A 17,650-nucleotide genomic window follows, 5' to 3' on the forward strand; every position below is an offset into this window, starting at 1 on the left:
GTCTATATTATTTTGCCAGTTCAGAAGGTGTTTTCGAAACAATTGTCATGCGAATATATAAAATTTCGTGAGAATCTGAACTTTTAGTTCTTATTTATTTTGTTAAATGGATTTTTATCAAGTTCAATATTTAGTATATGTTGATGATATGCTCTTTTTCCCACAGTTTTTGAATAAACTAAATTATGTTAGGGCGGAATAGATTCAAGGCACATTTAGTTAAAACATTTTGATAGGCAAGTGATATGAAATAAGATGATGATAGGATAAGATTGCATTTAAGGAAAATGCCAGGTAAAACACTATATCTGGAGCATCAGATAATCAGCATTAAAAAGTGTATATTTTGACACTAATTACAGTTTTGGCTTATCTGTGTCTATGATTGCTCTTAGCCGAACGCTTTGTATAAACATTTCATTATTTTAAACTATTTAGATGTTGGCTTGTAATAAAAACACACGTCGAAAGTACCTACATATATATTGTTAAAGAGGTCAATGAAGTGTCACCTTTATCTGGTTCAATAACTCGTTCATTAATTTTTTTTTTGTCGTGTCATGGTTTTCATATCTTACTCGAGGGCAAGGCGAATGGGGTTAGCCTCCAATACGTACGTCATTTTACGTCTAAGCGAAGTTTCTAACTTATAAGTAACATCCTTCTATATAGAAAAATCAATTGATAAAAATAATTAATAAATGATAGATAATTAATGCAAAGTCGAGTATATCAAATGGTTTTAAAAGCATGCATGCATGGCGATCTAGATAATTCCAGGTACGTTCCTACTACAAGGGAATATTGGTCTCTGACGCATTAACGATGCTGAATATTAATGATTCCGATTCAGTATTGTTTCCATATTGAGAATTGTAAATACCTAAAGCAATATGAAACTGAGTCAATAGATATAGATTGTTCGTTTTAATTGCCGTAAATATCGATCCATTGAAAATCTATTTCCCCGAGGCATAGCTACAAAATTTATTCTCTCCCTGCAAAATCAAATTTATTAATTAGCGTATCGACTGAAAGTGATGCAATGAGAGGTATTAACAATGTGTAGGGGTAATTTTATTTGGCCGATGTTGTTTCAGGGTTAAACAACCAATAGGTCCATTATATTTTTTCCATTCCATGTCTAATCAATGATATTTAGCTCGCCGGGAACGTTTTATTTCGTATTGCTTGCATTTTCTTTCTAGTGATCCTAAAGGTTGCTTGGTCCAATTGGAACCCCATTATTATTGGAGGTACGAATTTGTTGCATTTTTTCTACAGCTTAAGATAGTGAAAACAACAATACCATGTGCTATAGAAAGTTTTCCACCAATAAGCGTCTGATTTTTGCAATGTTCAATTTGATTTTACTGAGGGTTTCAAAAGTTATGAGAAAATGGGAAATACAAAAATTGTAAAGATTGTTAGGATACACACAGGGTGGCTCAAAAAAGTGTAACGAATACAACATATATTTTTTACTTTTAAATTTTGTTTTGAATTTATTTTGAACATTTTATTAATAATAATGATACATATCTAAACCAATTTGTTTTTCCAATATTATAATTTTTCTATAAAAAATACCAGTTTTCACACTTGCAAAAAAAAGAACGATAACACCATTATTTTTAAAGCCGAATCACTCATATTAACTATTTTTCCGCATCGCCCAGTAAATAAATCATATCAGTTAATTCAGCTTTTGGAAAATCTATACTTTAATACATTTTTTTTTTTAATTTACTGAGACCACAATAAATTTTATGAATTTATTTACTCAGCTGTCGGGTAAAAAGTTGACAACGTTATTTTGTCATTGCCAACAACTGATATTATAATAATCGTCTCGGTATTAAAATTAAAAATATTACCTAAATAAAAGTTGTAAGTTTTTGTAAAATCTTTCAGAGAAAATAATAATGTATGATGTAAATGATCCAAACATATTCGTTTAATTTGAATACCCTGAAGCTTTTTCGTTGCATATATCTCTTACGCCACCTTCGAATAAGGCTTATATCAAATTTGAGTGATTTTATACTTTAAAATAATTTTAAATTATACATCTTAACAATCTCTAAAATTTTTGTATTAACCATTTTCTCATAACTTTTAAAATCGATGAGATAATGGACTCTGCTCTATCGTTGACTCACGCTTTACAGTTCTGTTCATAAAAAAAGCCCTCAACAAGTCTTATGATCAATTGTTGTATTATTTAAACAATTTGCAATTTGTGGTTATTTCTTTGACATGTTTAACTTTTAGACGTCTATCAACAATCGATACCATGCACTTTTAAAATTAAGTGCCAAAATTAAAAAAGAACTACTTACGTCATGTCAAATTAGGTGCGGGTTTTTAATGAACAGGACGGTGTGTATGTGCGTAATTCAGTATCACCGGCATTGTTGCTAGGGCTCCAGGTGAAAAACAGACGCGCTGTTTTTGGTTTATTCAGGTTTGCTGGACAATGATTTCTGGTGCTTCAAACTACCCTTTCCTGGGTCTTGCTCATATTTAAAAATGTTTTTCGTCATGTACATGTATTAAATTATTGCGAGTATGAATTTATTATTGTATTATTTCAAGTATGTCACTCGAAATCAGAGAGAGAATCTGTTGAGACGTATACAAATATGCAGGGGTTATTTACATCAAAAACAAAGGTGGCGTATTTTTGATTTTTGACAGATATAATTTTTAATGGCTGAATCGGCTACCTCGTCAATACCTACAAGGGCTGCTGAAATTTGAAAATGGGGAACATTTTATTTCGAGTGAAACACTGAAAGTGATGTCCTTGTATCTGCAGGCTAAAAATGTACAAATGTGCTTCATTCAACCCATAATCTTGTAAGTAATGCCAATGCTGTTATATGAAGCAAACAATTGCATTTAAATTATGCATTACATGTAGAACAAAATATGCAGGGTTATTCAAAATTTAACACTTATTTCGTATACTATCTTGACTAGACACGTCAATGTAAAGGATCTGGGGATTTTATTTGACCAGTCGTTCTCTTTTGTACCTCACATTACAAAAATGGTTTCCAGTGCAATGCAAATTTACATTTGCTTCACAAGAAAAGGATTATCAGCATTACCATCAGGGAGGATTTCAGTAACAGTAACTTTTTGCGTTCTTCGTTTTTGAGGAAATTAATTATACATGGTAATTACGTATGAAGCTATAAAAAACGCTGCCGCTGTTTTGGAGTGTTTAAAATTTAACCGCGCAAATATTTTCTATGTAGCAAAAATTGCGAGTACTACTTAAACAATTCTTTCGAATAGTCGAAACCTCACTAATTTCTTTCGCAACAATAATGCAATTGCATCCTCTTCCAAGAATTGTATAAAATTGGCGCGAGGCAATTTTGTTCTGGGCGGATAAATAAAAGAAATTACCTTTCCTCTTGGTAGGATAAGATATTTTCTGATACTAAGAACAGTTGCTTGTTTTGTTCCCGCAAAACAAATGTTAGAAAGATTCTCAGAATGTAGATATCGCACTCAGTTTTTCGTAGAAAATCCAGCGTTTTCTCATTTGTATCATGTATTGAACCGTACTTCGAAATATCGTTTTGTCTGCTTAGAACTAATTTAATGAAGGGAAATGGATTTTACTAGAAAATTAAAACAATAATTATTAAATAAATCATACCAACCCGTAAAGTGGAAAATTTTGCTAAAATTCATTGTTTTGCGGTTGTCCCTTATTTGACTAATAATATAAATAAAAAAAAAATGCAAGTTTAATAAAGAGCGTTAAGCCCCTTATTTTCCTTGCAGAGATAGAAAAACAGCATTAAACAAAAAGATTTGAATTTTTCTCAGCTTGGAAATAACTATAAATATGTAAAAAGTTAGAATTTTCTTTATTTACTTAATTACACAGTAAATTTTATATTCGTTATTACATGTGGCTTCAGAAATTAATTAAAATTAAAAGGACAAAAGAGAAAAAGAAATTAGTGCTTAAATAATTTCAACCATTCGAAATGGTGTGAGGTTGATAGTTGAAGAAATTTTTTTCGTAAGAAATTCAATCTAGTGTTTCAATTTGTAGGCATTTGTTGTGTACGATAAACGTTTGTTAATTTCTTACAGTAAGTTTGGTTTTTGTTGGTTTCTTTTCACTTTAATTTTGTTTTTCAGTTGATTTAGTTAGAAGTAGGAATTAGTATCACTCCTTTACATAAAATTAATTAATTAAATTAAAATTAAATTAATTAATTTAAAGACCAATCAATGTAATATAAGTGCATATCCAAATACTGACGTGTATTGAAAAGACTTTTATATCGAGGAATAAAGAACATACATATGACAGGATAATTTTGTTTACGACGAATCCTAAATTAATATTCTTTTATCAGAAGAGGGTATGTTGGTGTGCAAATATTAATGACTACAAAACCCTATAATTTAACTTCAAGTTAAGACATATTTAAAGTTAATAGTTTTATTAAAGCACTCGTTCCGCTTGTGCCAAATAAAACTCGTGACTAAAATGGCGTTTGTAGAACTTATTGTATAATATACTAATTTTTTCTACGTTGAGGTAATTATATGACTTATATTCCTAACTCCTTTTATTTTATTACTTAAGCCCAATGATAAGATAATGATAAGACAAAATTATACAGGAAATGGCGAACATTGCTTTCAATATGTCCTGTTCTACCGACCCAATGCATTCTGGTACACGAAAATATTAAGAAAGTTGAGTTCATTATCCATTAGCAATAAAGAAAACACAACGAAATAAACTTAAATAATTAGATTTTATGCTCGCTCAGGTTTCATAACTTTTATCCAAGTTTTATTGGAATGAGTCTAGATTTCACAACTAACTTAATCAAATTAGACATTTAAATTTGTAAAGTGGCATGTCTGAACGACAAACGAATGAATATAAATTCTTTAGAGTAATTTTATGAATCGTTTACATTCAAATGAAGGAAAAATACGCTCGGCTTAGAACCATACCTTCGAACTTAATGAGGCGGACGGCTGTTCCGAAACTCTTCCTGAATAGAATTAGGAGATACAAATTACACAAAACTTCTGGGAATTTGTTTTGGCCGATTAATGTTCGAAGCAACCCCATTTATCTGTAATTTGTTTGCCTAGAAGGCTGTTTTACCAAAAGCGGATTAGACTTTTCAAAACCATTTAAATACAATGTGGGAGTTGACTTTTCAGAATGATATGATGACAGTTTAACAACAACTAAATTCAAACCATCATGATATATAAAAATAAATAAATATTTTCATTACCACTCAAATTTAATTCTAATATTCAATTTTGCAGTGTAAAAAATATTCCTGCTTCTAAAAATTCCTCATCCCAACACCCCGATTTTCTCAAAATTATTTAAGAAAATTCCGCCAAGAAGTCACTCTGTTAACATTATAACTGGCTGTCGTAACATAACAGCACAAAAAATGTCTTCATTCATTTCCTGGACACGTTTCAAGTGGGAAATGTTTTCGACGAGACAGCAAGGAATTCTTATCTTCTTAGCAGGACTCAGTCTTTTGTTGATGGTTTGATGGTGGTGAAGCAGTAAATTTTCCAAAGACGTGACTTTGTTTTATTGACACGGGACATTCTTTCCACGAACTTCTAACGTTCGTTTAGTTTAGATACATTCAAACAAATATACGGTCTGTTTATTTTAAGAAAAGGGGGTGTCTAAAGGCTTCGGAAAGATATACGCATGTACAAGGTAGTCATAACTGGAGTACAATAACAGGAAAAATCTGTTTTTAAACTAGATAGAGCTAAGTAAACTTACATGTTACATGCTCGCATTTTTAATGGTATGGTACATACGCCTTTCCAATAATTCCAATAATTTCCCTCTAAATGAGAACAACTTCTTATTGCAATAATAAATAGTCAATTATACACCCATCGAGCATGACGTTTGTCAGTTCTGACCGATGCATTCGTAATGTCACAAAAACTAATGGCCGCAGAATGGCAAATTGAGTATAGAGCAGTCATAAAGTTTTTGACAAAAGAAGGGTTAGCACCTAAAATTATTAAAGAAAGGCTGAATGGTGTGTACGGCCAAAGTTCTCCTTCGTATTCTATAGTGAAAGACTGGGCAAAACGTTTTCGAATGGGGCAGGAGTCCCTTGAAAATAATTCAAGTGTTCGTCGAATCCTGCACGATCATTTATGTATGCATAAGGTTAGTGCAAGATGGGTCCCTAAAAACCTTTCGGCTATTCAAAAACAACGCCGTGTCGGGTGTGCGCGGTCTTTTTTGGAACTCTGTGGGGCGGAACCGAAGCCTGTAATAGAAACTATTATGACCTTCTATCGAAAAAAGAATCAATGGAGTGGCGTCGTAGGGGTGAAGCACCTCCAAGAAAATTCAGAGTCTGCCAGTCAACAAAAAAGGTGATTGTGAAGGAATTCTTTTGATAAAGAAACTAATACCACTGTCAATGGTAAATATTACGCAACATTATTACAAAAAATGTGAGATTGCATAAGTGTCGAGGAAAAATGACCAGAGGCATGCGTTTTTTGCACGATAATGCACCTGTTCATACTTCTGGTGTTGCACAAGCTGCCATTTTAGAGTGTGGATTCCAACAGATAGATCATCCTCCCTATAGTCCAGATATGACCCCGAGCGACTATTATTTGTTTGGATATTCAAAAAAGGACTTACGTGGACGGCAGTTTAATGACCAAGTTGAGTTAAAAGAGGCTGTTTTAGCTCATTTTGCTGACAAACAAAAAGAATATTTTTTTATTTAACTTAATTTTGTTACTAAAGATATGTAATAAGTGCATTGAGGTTAAGGGGGATTATATTGAAAAATAATAAAAAAATGTTACTCTACTTGGCTTCTTTCATATTCAGGCCGGGAAATTTTGGCGCTGCCCTCGTTCTTACGAGAGAGGAGTAATCGAGAAGTTGGGGGAGAAATTACCTTTATAAGATTAGTCATGTTAGGACTCATACTTTAAACCTTTGTCACATATTTGTGATCACTACAACAATTAAAGATTTAAGGTTGGTTTCAGGTCATTATTTTAAACAGAGTATAATATCAATAATTCGACTTTTCTATACCTGTCTGCTTCACCTCCTTATCTAGCATCATTTTCTTGCGCGTTACGTTAAATATCCCTTTAAAGTGTTTCAGCTTTTTTATTTAATGAAATGTTTCCGGATTAGTTACATTTGTCTCGTGAAACTATTTTACTTGTAGTTGAAATGTTAATTGTTCGTTGTTGTTTTCATTTGTGTAGAAGCCATATTGAGACCAACCTTCTTGTTATGTTGGTTAGTATACATATATATCATTAAAGAGCTATAAAGCAAACGGAAAAACAAAGCAAGTGGTAAAAATATTAAAAATCTGAAAAGACAAATCTTAATTTACTGACCGGTAAGTAGGCTTTGAAAAAAATTTCCACTAATAATATCAAGAAGAACGCTAAAATAAACTTTTTGTCCTTTGTTTCCGATTAATTTATAATATAAAAATCTAGTTTATGAACGGCGAAGCAGTAGATATGATTATTGTGGTTTTGATTGCAACTTATAATTAAATCAAAATGATGTGACGTGTCCTTCAGATATTAACAACTTGATTTGATACTGAACAATAATTTTTAGGTGAAATACAAAATTTTGCCGCTTTTTTTTCAATCGTCTATCATTTTTAAATCTTCTACAGTTGGTGTCGTTACACATTTTGTTTGGTGTTATTACCTGAAGTTAGAAAAAAGATTTATGCATTAATTTTTTAAAGAAACTTCCACACTATTTACAAATTTTTCGGATTCCTCCTGCGTTGGTTGTTGATAAAATTAAGAAGCCAACAAGATGATTGGAGAGACGTCAGTAAGTTCGATTCATCCAGAACCGATGCAGGAGAAATCTAGAAGAATTGTAAATAGTTTTATACAATAAATTTAAAATATTTGGATAAGAAGTTCACGGGATAATGCACAATTTCTAATTCAGTATATCCTGTTTATTTGAAGAACCAGGAATCCAAAATTGTCCCTAATATATGAAAGATCTTGTTCTAACTATTTTCCGTGTACACAAACGTTACAAAAGATCTAATTTCTCTCTTAATAGATAACAGATATTGCAAGCTTAACTGTAATTTTTAGTGAGTTTTTGTCTGCTTTTAATAAAAATAGTATATTATGCAACAAGTGTGGTAAACGGCATTTGGGTCATGAGTTTATTTGGCACGAGCGGAGCTCAACGGAGCGAGTGTTTAATCAACGAGTGACTTAGAAAGCTTATTAAAAGTGTTGCATACTCTACTTTTTCCACCACCGCTAGTTTTTGGGTACATTTTTGCATGAGCGTGAGAGTTGACAAACGTCAAAATTCAAACCTTGCTGTAATATCCCGGATATGTCCGAAGGGGCTCGGATACGTGAGACAAGAAACTCACGTGGTAAATTGACGCTTACCGTACACTGGTGTATAATTAGGTATTTTACAGAACGGAGTAGAGAAGTACATGTTACTAAAGCTGTACGGTCGGTGTTAATGGCCCTGTATAAACTCGAAATCGCAATACACGTTATAGTTAATACTTACATCATGTTTCCAAAGGACTTTGTAAGCTGCCGGGTTTGAATCCACTTTACATTCAAAATAGACGTCATCACCTTCTTCAATATCTTCCGGATTTAGACTTGGACCAAGAGTTAAATTCAATATTGGAATATCTGCAATTAAGAACAATTGATTTTGAATACACTAGCAATATTAAATAAACTGTGTTTGAAAATCGTTTTCTGTAATTTGTCCAACCCTCAGCTGACAAGATCACATCGTATAGTCGACGATAATTGGTGATATAAGATAACATGCACAAACATTAATGTTTTTTCATATTCATATGAAAATCCGGTAATATTTTGAATTTACGTGACGAGTTATTTATTTCTGTTTTATTTTTTGTTTCAAATGTTTAGAAATGTTCTGGAAACTACAAAATTAATAAATTATCTGTGTCGTTTTTTCAAAGCTATTTCTAACCATGACAGCGACGAAGGAGGAAGAGGAAAAATAATTCGTTTGGTTCCAAAGAGACTATATGATAGTGGAAGTGATAGTGTATAGCACTTTATTGGCATGGCCTCCTAGTATTCCTTCGAGATATATTAATAAAAATCTCTCGCGTTTCCAGGGTGGTATGAAAATATAAAACATTCTTAAAATTGAAGTAAACTATTTTATGCAAGTAGCAGTAAACAAGGAAATGAAACCTTCAGGTGATAATAATACCTACTGAATTTGCAGACATTTTACATTTATAGGCCTATAAATCCGTCATCTAATATCACTCAATTACATTAAATAGTAAAATAATTGGGAATTTTCCGAGTTGTGCTGTTCTTCTAAACCTATAGCCAAAATTGGTACAGAATTTGTAAAACGTTATCATCATTTATATGGGCCAGAGTTTCTAATATACAGCGTTCATCTTCTGACTCACCTTAAAGGAGATGTTGATAAGTATGGTCCCTTGTAGAATTTTTCAGCTTTTCCTTTGAGAATTTTTTAGTCCAATTAAAGTCACTGGTTAAATTATAAAAATCTCCCTTGCAAAAATAAGTCGACGATTATTAGAATATGGTAACAGATTTAGTAGTACGCCTTACCTTAATTTGAAAACCTTAAAATGCGATTTTAAACATAATTGTGGGCCTCTGAACGTCAATGGTTATCATAACATAAAACGGTATAAAAAACTGTTTTTTGAAAATGTCACTGTAACGATAATTAACTTTTTTCATGCAAATTGTTATGGAATGATTGACAATAAAATTATTGAAATTCATTATATCTGAATGAGGCATGATGGATGTGGGTTTTCTGAATTACAAAATCTATTTTTACCTATCCATTAAATTTGTATATAGGTGTTCTAGGTGATTTATCTCTACAATTTTGTTCTTGGGATGCCTACAAATTACAATGTCAATGTATTATCCTTCCTTTGCAAGATGAGATCAATCGTTGCGCGTTTCCAGTATTACCTTTGAGCAACTTATGTAGACCTCCACAGCTCTTTTAATGTAGCTAAAATCTTTTTTTTTGTTATTTAGAAAAATGTTCGTCTTTGGATTTCATACTACATTAATTAGGGGCAACAAAGAATGACGTAATATTTCCGATATAATATAACGTTATTTTACCTTTCCTAATATATGTAAATAGGCTGTGACATTTTCACGTCATTTTTTCGTCATATACACGTCAACGGTAAGGCCGAATCAACGTAGTTGGTTACCAATAATCGACGTCATATTAACGTCATATTATCAGCTGGACCACATAAGCATGTTGTTCCTAATCCTCTAGGCTTGACTAGACACCATTCACGGTTTTAATTAACAAAAATTAGTGAAAATTGATAAAGACTTACATTTGTAACGAACGCAAAAATTGGAGGAATAGAACAAAAAGCCGGCATTTTCTCATCAAGAAAGAACTTACTTTCGTCGTGAGGTGACTTTATAGAGGCCCTTTTTAATTTACTCGCACCATTAAAGTTCTATAGATTTTCACACTTACAATAAACATTTAGTTTTATGCTGGCTTCCTCAATTCCACCATGCACCATTGGATTTATGGCTTGACATATAAGTGTTTTTTCATTGTCTTCCCGTGTTGGAACGAACGTTAAAACGGCAGTCGTTGAATTCCCGTCTTCGGCGGTCTGAAAATAAAAAGCACAGGTTACTAAATATTGCAAATCCCATATCGATAATTTATTCCAACAGTATTTGCAATGCTTCTAATAATTTACGAGATAGTATAATATTTTCCTTTGCTTGAATTTAAATGAAGTTTATTTAACGAAACGAAATGCAGGCAGGCTATACACATGAATAAATATTTGGTATTTATGCTGTGCTTTACTTGATTGGATTGTTAATTGATTAATACCCAAGAAAGAAAACAACAATGTACGCGATTTATCTATAAATCAGAAAACCTAATATTAGTTTTCTCTGTACTAGTTTCCAACGCCTAGTTATTTGGTACACTGTGAAATGTACTACGATCTTCTTTGAATGGGTAGTAATTGTTCCATATATTCTACAGATATTTTTTTATCTCTCAGCAAAAACAATGGCGATAACTCTTCGTATCAATCCCACAAAGTATCATGCTTACTTTTACAAGTTTTGCAGTAAAAAATTAGAGTCATTTTTCTGTATTAGAAAAGTCTCAGCGTTCCTCGCCTAGGTGAATATGGCGTTTGATTGTGAGTTGTGATTGTTTCCTTGCAGCGGATAACTTTGTCTTTGTTGTTTTGTGTGTGTGTTTTGCGTTATTGTTTTGAATTATGAATTACAACATTTGGATGATTATGGTTTTGTTATTTATCCCAAAGTTTAATTCATTCGACTGAGTCTATAATGTTTAAATACATTCGCATTGGTCTAAAAAATTTAAGACGACCCTGATATGATATGGTATATTTTTACTACATTAATTGGCAAAAATTGATGACTGAATTATATGAGCCACCATTAGATATTATAATAAATAGATATAGGCTGATTCATATTGTTCCTCAACAAGATGTATTTCAAAACCGACTACTCACAATTTTTCATATTGCTGTACCGAACTCTTGAAACTGTTTTGCGTATAAAATTTTATCTGCGACAGAAACTTTGAAAATATGAATGAACAATAAAATAGTTCTTTTTTAAATAAAATTTTCTTCACAAATTTACAATTATATCAAACTTTTATTTTCAAAATTCTTCCCTTAGCTGAATAGCATACTACTACTTTGTAAGCCAGTCCAAATTTTATCTAAACCACAAGATAATAGCGGCTGTAGTAGCGAAAATATTTTGCTTCATCGGTAAAAATTTTTCTACACCCTGCTCTAAAATAACCAAGTATGCACCGATCAAGCGTGGGGAAAGCCACTTTAGGTAAATATATTTCTTCCATTTTGGAAAATTGTCCCCTAAAAATAATGGTCGTAGAAAAATATAGTATGCCACACGTTGATAAATTTATCCCGAACTCGTTACTGGATTAATTATTAGGTTAATTTTAAATAGAAAAAAACAAAACAAGGTATGTTTTGTTTATGTTTATGAAAACTCCAAATAATACGTCAAACATTTTTACGGCGTTCTTTTATGATGTACGGACAGCGAATTTCGATTTAAAACTTAAAAGCACTGTTCAAATATTTTCACAAACATTTGTGAAGAAAATTTTTTTCTTTCACAGAACGTGTGTAATGTGTGTATACTTCGACCAGAAATATAGTGCTTTTATAACCGACCCCGTGATCAACTTTGCCTACTGCATAGTACTGCAAAACCAAACCCCTTATAGAACACTGCCAAGCAGACCTTTACCACATTCCAGGACGGTCCTACCTGCACTGAAAAACGGGATATAAGTATGTTTTCAATTTTTTGGGCAGAGCAATTCTTGAAACATGTACATAAAAAAATAATACAAAGTAATAATTTATTACGCTATATTTCATTATATTTGTACATAGTATTATCATTAATATACAAAATATTAAATATAATAATAATAAAGTATCAATACTTAGAAAATCGTCACTATCGCTACTGTCGTCATCTTGTTCAATGATCAAATCGATAAATATTTTTTTCTTTTATTGATCTATTTACTGCTATTTTAGCTACCTCTTGCCTAATTACGTTTATGGTACTATCACTAAATTTTGGTGCAGTGTTATTTTTTCTTATATGGGCTTTCAACTCAGACCAAATCATCTCAATCGGGTTAAATATACAATGATACGGGGGTAATCTCGAGATTTCATGCCAGTTTTGTTGTGCTATGGAATCGATTTTGTAGTCTTTATTAAAATGTTTCATTTTTAATAATTCCAGAAGTTGTTTTTTCTTGTAGCTCTCTTCAAAATATAAATCATTTTCGTATAGAAATTCATTTTTTTATTTATTTCAAGAAGTATTTGGAATTTTTCTAATTTGGGCCGAATGATACTAGGCATTATCCAACACAATAACAATATTTGGGGATAGTTTTGGCAACCGTTGATTTTCAAACCAGTCCTCATATATTTCCGCAGTCATGTTTTCATGATAATATAAACTTCAATCTTTTACGTTTTTGGCAGACAAAAATAAGGCTTTTTCAACCCAGTACACACTTGTTACTGTAATCACAATATCCTTTTTTACTGTGTCATGAATACACTATTGGCCAATTTTGCTCTCGAAATTTTTAAATTGCTTTTAAATAATCCACCCTTTATTGCGAAATTTATTATTTATTATTAATATTAGTATTATTGTTATTAATTGTTTTTATTATTAATTGTTTGGAACTGAAAATCGAAATTTTTCAAAAAAGTACGCAACGACTCTTTGGCACAACTAATGTTTAAGTCTGTCAGTACTTTTTTATACTGTTTATTGGGTTAAAACACTATCCACTCTATAAGCGTCGTAGATTATACGCCCTATTATATCTGCGTGTTGCTCTTTAAACACGCGCTAATTATCAGCATCTTCTGTAACTTTCCTCTTGACTATCCCATTTGCAACGATTTTTCTTACAGTTTACTTCGGTCATTGGTCATGTCACTTGTTTTTATTACTGCTCCTACCTTCCCTTCTGAACTTCTTATAAAATTGTAAACATTCAAAACAATTTGTTTAGCATCCGAAGACAAATGGATCCATTTTTCTTATTTATTGAGGTAGTTCGCCTTCTAAATTATCATTAGGTTCGACTACCATTTCCCCTTCGTCTTCAAATTCTGCGTTGATTTCCATATCTTCTTATAACAAGGGAACATCTGGTTCATTCCACGGTCTCCACATTTTAAAGTTTTAAAAAATCTTCAAAAAATGTTTAATTGTAAAAGTCTAATAAATATTTCTCTGTATTCTTATGACGTACCTTTACCTATCGCGAATATAATATATAGTCTTAAAAAAGAATCAAATAACTATGTAAAAGACACAAAAATACAAGAAGTATGTTGTTAATCGACAGGCACACAAGACAAAAATGATTATTTTCCAACTTACCTGTGAGATAAATAGAGTACAGGTAGTTACCCTTACCGTTTGAACTATCTAGTGAAAACAGTCTCGCAGATTCAAAGCACAAGAAACAGGTACATAAATACTTATTTACTGGAAGGATCAGAGTCAAATACCTCGACACCATATAGGAACATATTGCAATTTAGATTAAATTCTTAAGATCGATACTTATTCGAAAATACCCCGCAGCATTCATGCTTAGTTAAATTTAAAACGGTCCATTTATGTTTCAAACAAAAAGTTCAAGTTTCTACAAATATTGGTTATGCTCCATCTCAAGCAAGACCTACTTGATGCAGAATAAACATCTATGGTGATTTAAGTCTGAGCAGCCAAATTAGCCACTGAACTAACTGGGTGATCTCTTTACAATCTACCATCAACTGCAACTATTACTTAATGTAAAAGTAACGCTCACAGGGGAATTAGAATTTTCTAGAAGACTAACTTATTAAAAATTATAAAGGTAAACCTAAGCTGTGATGTTCATAAGAAAGATGAGCCAATGACACCCGAAAACTATAGGCCAATTTCTCTGTTGAGAACTATATCAAAAATTATAGAAAAAACTATAGGCTCGCGTTTAAATCAGTTTTTTACTAAAAATAAAATCTTAGTAAATGTACAACGAAGCCCTCGGTATGAACATTCTACTGGGACGGCTACAGTTGGCTTTGTGCAACATATTAATGATTTACTGGATAGGGGGGAGCACATATTGTGGCAAAATTGGAGACTGGATTGCGTCATATCTTAAGGGCCGAAAGTTCATTACCATAGCGAATAAGGTTTATTCTTCTGAGTATGACGTCGTTACTAGAGTGTCCCAGGGTAGTACTTTGGGTCCACTCTTATTCCTGATGTTTGTAAACGATTTACTATTGCATGTATCTACTGGGAAGGTGTTGTTGTTTGCTGTTGATACATCGATTTTTTTAACGGTATTGACGGTCGAGAAATTATGCCAATTATGCTTATGCTTTAGAAATACGTTATTTAAAATTTTCGCAGTTGAGGTAGATTAGCAACAGATTTTGTAACCCGAAAGGACTGTGAAGTTTTTGGGAGTCATTATAAATAGCAATTAAAACTAGTTGATCATGTTGAGACTGTTGGTAAGAAAGTAAACAGTGGTTATTATGGCGTTTTAAAGCTCAAACATGCTGTTGATGAACAAGGTGCATAATATGCACTGTGTTTTAAAATTATACATCCGTGTTTACTTTATATCTATGTGTTAAAATTGTGTTGAATTCTATACAATTTTTTTTATTTATTGTTTTCTTTGCTTCTTGATATGAATTGCTCATTTATATGATCAATAAAAAATGATTATCATTATTTTTATCATCACAACTCCAATAGTATATTACGCAACAAGTCCGGTAAATGACATTTGAGTAGCGGGTCTATTTGACAAGAACGGAGCGCAACTTAAATAGTTTATCAAATGTGTCGCATACTATACTTTTTCTACGACTACGACGGTACATTTTTGTAAAACGACATGGATTGACAAACGTCCCAATTGAAGTCGTGCGGTAATATCTCCGGAAACATCCGATTGCTCCCAAACCCGTGCCGTAAAATCCCGGAAATGTTCGAAGGGGTTGTGACGCTTTTTGCATGCTAGATCGGTGTAAGGTATTTTACAGAAGTCAGTAGAAAAAGTATTTTGCGGAATGGATAAGGTGGTAGCATCTTGCTTAGTTGGCACCTAAGTAAAACACGTAGCGAACAGCTTATATAAACAAATTCTCCCCCTTAAAAAAATACTATCAATAAAAAAGTTTTTCTACTCTCGTCTGTAAAATACCAAATTACACACCGATCTAGCGTGCGGGAAGCGTCACTTTACCACGTCAGTTTCGTTTCCCACGAATTCAAGCCACTTCGGAGATTTCCGGGATTTTACTGCGCGGGTTTGGGAGCAATCGGATGTTTTGGCCTTGAATTTTGACGTTTGTCAATTCTGACGGTCATGTCAGTGAATGTATCCTTGTTGTTTTGCGAAAATATACCCAAAAACTAACGGTCGTAGAAAAGTATAGCATGCAACACGTTCGGTTAATTTTTTAAGTCACTCGTTTATTAAACACTCGCTCCGCAGCGCTCCGCTCGTGTCAAGTAAATTCGTGACTTAAATGCTCTTTACCGCACTTGTTGCATAATATATTATTTTTATTGGTTTGTTTGAATTTGTAACATTACAAATTTCAAAATATATTTTTCCAGTTAAAACATTCGAATTACGACTAAAATTTCCTCTTTTAAGGGACTAGGCTACAAAGAAATGAAAAAAATATCGCGTAAATTATAACAATTTCTCAACCGAAAAGCATACTCTAGAAGATGTATTCAGGAGAATTCCTTTGTAGACCTTATAGAATGTTTTAATTCTTTAATATGAAGTGGAAGCACGTTGCACAAATTGGGGCTATTTAATTTAGTACCCACAAATAAGCCTGCTATTTCAAGTAAGATAGAACCACAATATTTGTCCTTTGCTAGACTGGAAAGTGTGAGCACATAACATTATATTATTAAAAGTTTTAGAAAGTTATTTCATTAAGAAACAAATACATTAACAGCCGGTATAATTAAAGATACTTTCTATAATTTTACACTTACCGTTTGTGTCACATTATATTTCGGAGATTTGAGTTCCTTTCCGTCCATTATCCAGGCAATTTTGGCCGGAGGTCGTGACCCAAATGTCTGGCACGGAATTTCATACTTCCTGTCGGCACTGAACGGGTTGTTGCTGCTCAAAATTTCCGTGCTTATAGGGCGGACTGCAACAAGCCAATATTGCGAACGGGAATTATTTAATTAATAGCATATTAGATGTATACATTAATATATTTAATATCGAAGAATCCCTATTATGAACTTTAATATACCCCTCGTATTAAATTCTTCAATACCGTCAATCCGAATTTAGAATTTAGTGCCTTCACAATCACAACAATCAATCACAAGCAGCCTTTGATAGTTATAGAGCATCAACAGTCTCGAATTGTCTATTTAAATGCTAGTCTATATACCTTGCCGCCAAAATTAACATTTTGAAAAAAGGATACGATGCTAAACGTTTTTAATATAGGCTTTTAGCGTCTAGTCTGCCTTTGTTCCAACATTTTCAAATCAAGGTGTTTAAGTGTTAATCAGCAAATATAGCAAGCCGTATTTTCAAAATATTGCAAATTTTATCTCGGTTACTCTGACATTTTCTATATTATGCTATTATCTTGATTCGGGTTTAAAGGCCGTCGTCGGTTGGAATTACTTCCTAACGTTTCGCTAGCACGAGTGGCGAACTTCTTCAGAGGTCCTCCCATCTCCGATGTTGGACGTAGACTGACGATTTCTCCTGCGCAGGTTGTATTTATGCCGATTGGTGGTGGGCGGGGCTTGTTCCGCTTCGGTTGGTCTCGGGATATCGATCGGTACTGCTCGGGCGTTCCTAAGGATCGGGTTCCAGATTTGGTTGAGGCTAAGGGTCTCCTCCTTTCTGTTGAAATTGTGTGGG

At 32.7% G+C, this 17,650-nt stretch overlaps 1 protein-coding gene across 4 annotated transcripts in view; it reads right to left on the reverse strand.

The window, feature by feature from the left end:
* LOC132700301 (nephrin) overlaps positions 1 to 17,650 on the reverse strand; it is a 539,288-nt gene that overhangs the window by 22,564 nt on the left and 499,074 nt on the right. For all 4 annotated transcript variants that reach the window (XM_060667511.1, XM_060667521.1, XM_060667492.1 and 1 more), the window contains 3 exons: positions 16,750 to 16,913; positions 10,601 to 10,745; positions 8,615 to 8,745 (listed from right to left, as the gene is read on the reverse strand). In XM_060667511.1, the coding sequence (XP_060523494.1) occupies positions 8,615 to 8,745; positions 10,601 to 10,745; positions 16,750 to 16,913 (440 nt within the window). The remainder of the gene's footprint in view (positions 1 to 8,614; positions 8,746 to 10,600; positions 10,746 to 16,749; positions 16,914 to 17,650) is intronic.

The sequence above is a fragment of the Cylas formicarius genome, unplaced genomic scaffold (genome assembly GCF_029955315.1).
Source record: "Cylas formicarius isolate icCylForm1 unplaced genomic scaffold, icCylForm1.1 PGA_scaffold_10__41_contigs__length_53128322, whole genome shotgun sequence".
Lineage (NCBI taxonomy): Eukaryota > Metazoa > Arthropoda > Insecta > Coleoptera > Brentidae > Cylas > Cylas formicarius.